The 9,568-nt window shown below is 39.4% G+C and overlaps 1 protein-coding gene across 1 annotated transcript; it reads right to left on the reverse strand.

Moving 5' to 3' along the window:
- Nucleotides 1-7,673: 7,673 nt before the first annotated feature.
- LOC137892654 (trace amine-associated receptor 1-like) lies at nucleotides 7,674-8,672 on the reverse strand. The gene has a single exon (XM_068737992.1). It carries the CDS (start codon nucleotides 8,670-8,672, stop codon nucleotides 7,674-7,676), a length of 999 nt encoding a protein of 332 aa, XP_068594093.1.
- Nucleotides 8,673-9,568: the final 896 nt, after the last annotated feature.

Raw genomic sequence — 9,568 nt, forward strand, 5'->3', positions numbered from 1 at the left:
CTAAGAGAAACATGCCAAAGTATAGAGACTTTTACTTCCTGTTACCAGTAGGTGGCGCTATGACTATTATACAGAATTGTTCTGTAGATGTCTTCAGGACCAGAGACTCATCAAACATGGGAAATCTGGTAAAGGTCTGATGATGTGGAGTAGAGTTACATCAGTTTATTTGTTCACGGCGAAGGATCAAAATTCGCAGAGCCGCCACGTCGCCACGCTTTGACAACTTTCTACAATTTTCACAATGAAGCATTATCAAGGTCTTAAGGCTTTTGTGACAAAATTTGAGAGGGATCCGATTAATCTGTGAGCAGTAGGGTGTCAAAGTACACAACCTATGACTTCCTGTTGCCACATAGGTGGCGCTATTACTATGATTAAAAATTGTCATATACATGTGTTCAGGGTCAGGATGTTATGACATATGAGAAATTTGGAGCAGATTGGGCAATGTACAGCCGAGTTACAACAACTTCCTGTTTCATGGCGAATGGTGTTTTTTTGCCGCCACGCCACAGACACATAGTTCGATAACTTTTTGATCTTTGAGTATCGTTTCACTGCCAAGGTCTCAAGAGCATACTGACCAAATCTGAAGGCAATCGGGTTTAATCTCTAGGAGGAGTTTGTTAAAGTACGGCGCCTTGAAACGGTCCAAAAACGTCATAAAATTCAAAATGGCCGACTTCCTGTTTGGTTTAGGATATACCTCCTTTTGACTTTTTTGTACGTCCCATCACGTTCCACATACCTACCAAATTTCATACAGCTAGGTGAAACCCAAAGTTGGGGCTACTCTGTAGGGGGCGCTATCGAGCCAAAATGTCATGCCGCAGCTGGACACCCCAATAATACTGGAATTTTCACCACGATTGAATTTTGTGCCAAATTTCAAAAGATTCCCAGTATCCCAAGCACCTCCTTTTTGCGATGAAACTGGTACGATAATAATAATAATAATAATAATAATAATAATAAAAAACATTAGAATAACAATAGGTCCTCCGCTCCGACTACGTCGGTGCTCGGGCCCTAATAATAATAATAATAATAATAATAATAAAAAACATTAGAATAACAATAGGTCCTCCGCTCTGACTACGTCGGTGCTCGGGCCCTAATTAAAGCTGCAAGCAGCATTGATCGGGCCCTCGCAACTTCACGCACGTCGAGGGTACTGGCAGGACTCTGGTTGACGTGGCCATACATTTCTGTGACCATCATACACTGAGTGCACGAGTTAAACGGTATTTCTTGGTACTGGCAGGACTCTGGGTGACGCAGCCATACATTTCTGTGACCGTCAGACTCTGGTTGACGTGGCCATGCATTTCTGTGACCATCATACACTGCGTGCACGAGTTAGATGATTTTTCCTGCGTCGACCAGCAGTGTAGCAAGATCATGTTACCAGGTCTTAAGCCTCAAATGTTTTAAGTGTACCTCCAATACAATCATAGATGTAAGCCTGTTAAGATCTTTAAGAAAATGAATGTGCGTGAATGCACTTCAATGTTTGAAATATAACAGACTGTCAGTTTACTGTGACGAAGTTCAACTCCCTACAGTGTCCTGCTGATTGTGTTTGGACTTACATGAAAGTTAACAGAACAGCAGTGTCATTTGCTTTTACTTGAACACTTCAATTTCACACTGTTTTCATTTTAAGCTCTTCTGTAACTTTAGATTGTAGTGTGAAGCATTCATTATAACATTTAACCTGATTCTCATGTAGAAGCCCTGGACAGATCATTTATACTAATGCCCACTGACATAGTTTGAGAACCACTGTTGTCTAACTTTTGCTCTCCAAGCATCTTAGTTTGCACATATTTAGATCAGAGAAGTCTTTTTCTCATGGTGTGTCCACAAACCCTTTTATTAAGTTCAGTGTTCTGGCTGCTGTAATTATAGAATCCTGCTTACGTCCGTTGTTGCCAGTATGTGGTGCTGTGACAATGAGTTAATATTGGCATGCAGATGTCCTAAAATCATGACAGTAATCAAGCATGTCAACTTTGGGACAGTTTTGACAAAGTACAGTTGAGTTACAACAGATTGATGAATGATGGCGAGCCATGTGAAATGGCCGCTACACCAAGTCCATGTTTGATGAATTCTAAAGCTTTTAGTAACTTTTAATCGTTAAGGTCTTTAGATTGTTCTGACCAAATTCTAAGTTGATCGGATTAATTCCCTAGGAGGAGTTCGTAGTACAGCACATGGAAATGGAAAAAAACAGGAGAAATTCATACAAAATTCAAAATGGCTGACTTCCGGTTGGGTTTAGAGCATGGACCCCTAAGACTTTTTGTTAAGTCTACATGTGATACATCTGCTTGAAAATTTTATACAGCTAGGTGAAACATACTGCGAGGGCTGCATCGTCAAAAAATTGTAGGGGGCGCTATCGAGCCAACTTGCCGCTCTGAAGCATTAAAATCAAATCAGATAACTACATTCAGGATTTTAAATGTGTTTGACAAGTTTGGTTACGTTTTGAGCATTTTTAGCCCCTCAAACACACTTTTGTTTTTCGTGGCGAAGAATGCGTCGCCACGGCAACGGCCTTTCACGAAACAACAACCTTTGAGTAACTTTTCATCACAAAGATCTTTAGATTGTACTGACCAAATTTGAAGTTGATTTGATTAATTCCCTAGGAGGAGTTCGTTAAAGTAGAGCGCCTGGAAATTGAAAAAACGACACTAGAAATTCATACAAAATTCAAAATGGCTGACTTCCGGTTGGGTTTAGGGCATGGCCCCAAGAGACTTTTATTTAAGTCCACATGTGATACATATTCCATATTTCATACATCTAGGTCTAACGTACTGCGAGGGCTGCTTTGTCGAAATATTGTAGGGGGCGCTATTGAGCCGACTCTCCACTCTAGAGCAATAGAACCATAACATGTAACTAAATTTTTGGCTTTAAATCTGTGTGCCAAGTTTGCTTATGTTTCAAGCATTTTTAGCCCCTCAAAAGCATCTTCGTTTTTCACGGCGAAGACTGCATCGCCGCGGCAACGGCGTTTGACGAAACATCAAAAGCTTCATGAACTGGCATTATGAACTTCTTATATTTGTGTGGAACTAATTTGATGTTGGCTGCTTCGTCGAAATTTTGTAGGGGGCGCTATTGAGCCGATTTAACACTCTGATTGAATAAAATCATATTATAGAACTACATTTTGGCCTTGTGATCTGTGTGTCAAGTTTGCTTGTGTTTGAAGCTTTTTTAACCTCTCCAAATGACCATCGTTTTTCACGGCGAAGACTGCGTTACCACGGCAACGGCGTTCGACGAAACATCAAAAGCTTAGAGAACTGGCATTATGAACTTCTTACATTTGTGTGGAACAAATTTGATGTTGATCTGATTTTCCAACTAAGAGAAACAAGCCAAAGTATAAAGACTTTAACTTACTGTTGCCAGTAGGTGGCGCTATGACTATGATTCAAAATTGGCTTGCAGATGTCTTCAGGCCTGGAGTTTAATCAAACATGTGAAATCTGGTAAAGATCTGATGATGCGGAGTCGAGTTACATCAGTTTATTCGTTCATGGCGAAGGATTGAAATTCGCAGAGCCGCCACATCGCCACGCTTCAACAACTTCCTACAATTTTCACAATGAAGCATTATCAAGGTCTTAAGGCTGTTGTGACAAAATTTGAGAGGGATCCGATTAATCTGTGAGCAGTAGGGTGTCAAAGTACACAACCTATGACTTCCTGTTGCCACTAGGTGGTGCTATTACTATGATTCTAAATTGTCATATACATGTGTTCAGGGTCAGGATGTTATGACATATGAGAAATTTGGAGCAGATTAGGCAATGTACAGCCGAGTTACAACAACTTCCTGTTTCATGGCGAATGGTGTTTTTTTGCCGCCACGCCACAGACACATAGTTCGATAACTTTTTGATCTTTGAGTATCGTTTCACTGCCAAGGTCTCAAGAGCATACTGACCAAATCTGAAGGCAATCGGGTTTAATCTCTAGGAGGAGTTTGTTAAAGTACGGCGCCTTGAAACGGTCCAAAAACGTCATAAAATTCAAAATGGCCGACTTCCTGTTTGGTTTAGGATATACCTCCTTTTGACTTTTTTGTACGTCCCATCACGTTCCACATACCTACCAAATTTCATACAGCTAGGTGAAACCCAAAGTTGGGGCTACTCTGTAGGGGGCGCTATCGAGCCAAAATGTCATGCCGCAGCTGGACACCCCAATAATACTGGAATTTTCACCACGATTGAATTTTGTGCCAAATTTCAAAAGATTCCCAGTATCCCAAGCACCTCCTTTTTGCGATGAAACTGGTACGATAATAATAATAATAATAATAATAATAATAATAAAAAACATTAGAATAACAATAGGTCCTCCGCTCCGACTACGTCGGTGCTCGGGCCCTAATAATAATAAAAAATATTAGAATAACAATAGGTCCTCCGCTCCGACTACGTCGGTGCTCGGGCCCTAAGTAATCATTTCTTTTTTGCTTTTTTTTGGTCTGACACATATGCAACGCTGAGTAGCTACCATGTAATATGTGTGGTATTTGTTATAAATGTAGTTGGTACATAGGGTGATAAGCAGCTATCTGGGGGGATTTAGGACCCAGGGGAATGTAGGTGAAGCATGGGAACCTGGAGGGAGTCTGTACCGGGGCAGTAACGTGCATGTGAAGTTATGCTAATAAAGAGGTGCAATTAAGAACAGTTTGCTCTCACGTGCTTATATGTTAATTTAAAAACACGACAATATGTATTTTGATATTGTCACGTTTCACCCTGTAACAAGACGTGTCACCCGGGGGGGAGCGGCAGGAAGAGACGCCACACAAACACACACACACACACACACACACACACAAACAGCTGTTCACCGCTCACTGCCCGGTTCTTGTGTTAAAAATGTCTGCTTGATAATAATAATAAAAAACTGCGTAAATGCGCAATAAAATAATTGTCGGCGTTAATTAACTTGCCCAGCACTATTTTAAATACTTTTCCATAACTTTCGCTACAGGCTAGCGGCTAGTCTCATGGATAACAGTAATATATCTGGTGTCTCCAATTGATAACCTATGCGGTCCTCTGGGTGGCGCTCGCGGCCCAATTGTGGTTAAATGGTTAAGAATCACTGCTATAAACCTCACTGGAAGTCTGCAATTTTGAGCTTTGTGTGAATTTTCCATTCATTTTTGATCATTTCTAGGCACTGTACTTTAACGAACTCCTCCTAGGGAAATTTTCAGATCCACTTCAAATTTGGGCAGTACAATCGAAAGACCTTTGTGATTAAAAGTTATGAAAAGCTTTACGTTTGTTTGAATGGTGTAGCCGGGGCGTGGTGGCCATTTTACGTGACTCCCCATGAAATAACAAGCTGATGTGTCTCCACTGAACTTGCTCAAATCTGTCCCAAACTTGCCATGCTTGATAACAGTCATGGCCTGAGGATGTCTACAACCCAATTTTCCATCTTAGTCAAAGCACCACCTAATGGCGAAAGGAAATCAGCATTATTTGACAAACAATAGCCGATTTACATGATATTGTCTACACTTGATATAGATCAAAATAATGCATGTTGACGCGCGTTGTTTACCACCAGACAGCGGTTACAGGAAGTGGTGGACTATTTGCAAAGCATAATTTCCAGGGTCAAATACTCCATGCAGGAAAAAAACATCTAACTCTTGGTCGAGTCGTCCGATGGTCCACAGACATTCTCGGCCGTGTAAGCCGAGGTGTTAAAGTTACTAAAAGCTTGAGGTTTCATCGAACAACGTGGTGTCGTGTGGCAGCCATTTTATATGGTTCACCATCATCCATCAAGCTGTACTCGACTGTACTTTGTCAAAACTGTCCCAAAGTTGACATGCTTGATGACTGTCATGACGTTAGGACTTCTGCATGCCAATGTTAACTCATAGTCATAGCGCCACCTACTGATAAGCATGGACGTAAGCAGGATTCCATAATTACAGCGGCCCAAACACTGAACTTATTAAAAGGGTTCGTGGGCCAGTTTGTGGGCACACCACCAGAAAAAGACTTCTCTTATGTCTTATGTGAAAACTAAGATGTTTGGAGAGCAGAAATTGGATGAAAAAGCTTTCCAAATCGCGCTTGTATTCTCATTATACATAGTTTTCATTGATAGTAAATTTAATTGTTTTGTTTGTTTTGGAGCCAGGCCGAAATATAAAGTTATTTCATGCAACGTGAAGTTTGTTCAATACAATCAACCTGCACCCAACCTAATTCATGTTACATATTTTACAACATGGGCTCACCTTTTGGCTCAAACTTATTTCTCGACCAAAAGATGTTTTTTTTCTCCAAATGGTACTATACATTCTCCTATTTTTCCTTGACTCTTCCAGCTTTGACTCACTCAGCAGTAATTGTCAGAGCTACATGCACAAACAAACAGTCGGTTTTGAGACCTGCATTTACTTTGACAGTCTGTAATGTTACAAAGACTAAAGCGCATTCACACACATTCAGTTTTTTGTTGATCTTTACAGGCTTACATTTATGATTGTATTTGGAGCTACACTCAAAACATTTGAGGCTTAAGACCTGGCAAAATGACCTGGCTACGCCGCTGGTCCAGGCAGGAAATACCATTTAACTCTTGCCCGCAGTGTATGATGGTCACAGAAATGCACAGCCACGTCATCCAGAGTCCTACCAGTACCCTCGACGTGCGTGAAGTTGCGAGGGCCCGATCAATGCTGCATGCAGCTTTAATTTGTATTTCAAATTCTATATATGTTCAATAAATAATTATTTAATTCATAATTAAAAGCAATTACTTTGTCATGAAAAAGAAATGAGTATTGAGCTATAAGAGTAGCTCTTTGTAGTTATAAAATCCTAAAGATAACTTTCTATATCTGAAGGCCACCATAGTTCTCTGACCCACTTGGAAAGGGAAGGTGAGCAGAGGGTCATGTTTTTGCTTGCAATCTGAAACCTCACCACTAGATGCCACTAAATATCACTGCTCTTTTAAGTGTGGACACAAAAAACAATAACACACATAGCTCTGTTTGATTTTAAATATCCTAATATCAACGTCAGGCTTATTTTCAGTCATTTCTGTTTCATATTTCTTGTCTGACCTAAGTTACCATGGAAACTGATGTCCAGCCTGGTCCAATTGATGCTTCCTGGTTAAATCTCATGGTTTGTGAGGTCAACCTTTTTTAAAGTGTATGCACAGTATAGCGGTCAACATATATACTTCTGAATGCACTACAATTTAAATAAAAACTAATAAACAACTTTGCTCCAATGATGTAGTCTCACATGTTCACCATAACATCTCTCATTAAATGTCACTAATTGAAATCAAATAATAAAGACCATCCAGGCTATCCTTGGTTCCCAGGAGAAGATTAATGCTTATTGTCACAGGAGTGCTGGCTTTCTGTAGACCCACCGCAGAATCTGAACAAAAGTACTTATGTTCTGTTGTTGCCGTTCTTATGCTTTGGAAAATGAAAAGTCTTGGAGCTAGAATGTTCAGTCACTAGGGCCCCTAAACATTGGTCTTTACTGTTAGCTTGATGAGAGCAACATTACATTTGTACCTTATTTTTAATAATTTTGTCTATATCCACTTTTTGACTCTTTTTTGGCTTTGCTTCAATTCATGCTGAAAAGTGTTGTTTCTGAAAGGTCAGATTTAAAGATGTTACCTGAAGTGAATAATCTAAGTGCCTTCCTGAACCAACTATAAAATAATGCATATATTAAAGGATTCACAGTAGAATTCAAGTAGCCAACCCATACAAGTGTTTTAAACAATACTGGTGGTGTTGAGTAACTGATAAAGGGATCAATGATGTTACAGACAAAAAAAGGAGTCCAAAAAGAAAGAAATGCCCCCATTATGATAGCCAGTGTTGAAGTGGCTTTTGTCTGGCTCGTATTTGATATTCTTTCTGAGTTCATACAGCTTGCGTTCTGTATGCTGCGCAACTGTCTCTTTGCCACTAAGAAAATCTTAAGGTAAACTCCAAGCATTATTATTCCTGGAATATAAAAGGAAAGTGCTGATGAGACTATACTTGACAGTCCACTCTGAAATAAAACACATTCCCCTTCACACACAATGTGGTTATAGTAGAATTCCTCAATCCCCCAAAGATTTATCTTGAGAAAAATCATTCCAAAGCCAATGAGAGCTGAAATAGTCCAACTGAGCAGAATCATGATCAACACAACATTAACAGACATTTTTCTTCTGTATACTAGAGGTTGGCAAACAGCATAGTGGCGATCGAGTGATATAAATGACAAATTTAGAATTGATGTTGTACACAACATGACATCAGAACTCATGTAGACTTTACAGAAGACATCGCCAAAATACCAGCAGGACTCTACACATTGAACCATACTGGGGAACATGACTAGCAGCCCTAAAAGAAGGTCGGATACAGCCAGAGAGGCAATCAAGTAATTGGTTGGAGTATGGAGCTGCTTAAAATAGACAATTGAAACAGTGACCAAAAGGTTGCCACACACTGTTAGAATGACTATGACCCCTAAAATCATGTAGACAGTGATTTGTATGGGCAAAGGATAGATGGTCCTTAAACATGATCTGTTTCTGGACTCGTAGCAGAACACTGGCTCCATCTGTTTGGAGGGAGGCGAAAATGATAAGGTTAATACATTTCTTTATTTAAAATAAAATCTATGCTAAAATTATTAAAATTACTTTATTAATTTAGCAATGATCTTAGTGTAAAAGTCAGTCAAGTACTTTTCTCGTTTATTGCAATGTAGTGCTGGTCACGATGGTGAATCATTAAAAGTCAGTAAAATGCTAATTCGTACAGAAGGCAGTAAGGGGAAATTCTGTGAAAAATAAGAAGCTGTTACAAATTCAAAAATATGTGACAAATCGCTAAAACATTGGCTAAGGTGGAAAACGTGGCATAGTTCCAAGTCTTGTCAATATAACGAGGACTATACTGTAAACTGAACTGGAGCAGGGAACTTCAATTCTGTCTACTTGGCACAAAACTTATACAGGTAAATCAGAATCAAACTGAAATGTTACTTATATATTTATATTTACTTATTTATTTACAGATAAAAATGTGAACATTGAGTCTTAGCTGTTTAATGACTTTGGCTTCTCTTGATAAACAATAAATCTTCGAATTGCTGTATGCTGTATGCAGTGCATTTATGGCACTGTCAGTGATGATTAGCTATCAACCAAGTAACCTCACTTAAAAAAGAATTTGCAATCAATGATTAAGTTAAAACCAAATAAAAACCACTGAAGTATGACCATTAGGTAGCTCCTCAAAACATATTTAAACACAGTTGCAATCCCACACTTACCTTCCATAGTCAGCTGGACAGATGTTTTTGCCTCATATGCAGTTTCAGGTTGTATTTGAGTGCTCTGTCTCTCTAGCTAGTCACTTCAAATGTTAGTTAACAGACCCTAAGGGAGTAAGGTTGGGCATACTGTTCCAGTGACTAATGTACTAGGTGAATATCACTTCACAATTCATTAC

The sequence above is a fragment of the Cebidichthys violaceus genome, unplaced genomic scaffold, assembly GCF_023349555.1.
Source record: "Cebidichthys violaceus isolate CVI_PGR_0920_01 unplaced genomic scaffold, fCebVio1.0.p SCAF_1, whole genome shotgun sequence".
Classification (NCBI taxonomy): Eukaryota; Metazoa; Chordata; class Actinopteri; order Perciformes; family Stichaeidae; genus Cebidichthys; species Cebidichthys violaceus.

Bases quoted from the DNA above. Each gene is read 5' to 3' on its own strand.
- LOC137892654 (XM_068737992.1), bottom strand. From the start codon at position 8,672: ATGGAGCCAGTGTTCTGCTACGAGTCCAGAAACAGATCATGTTTAAGG.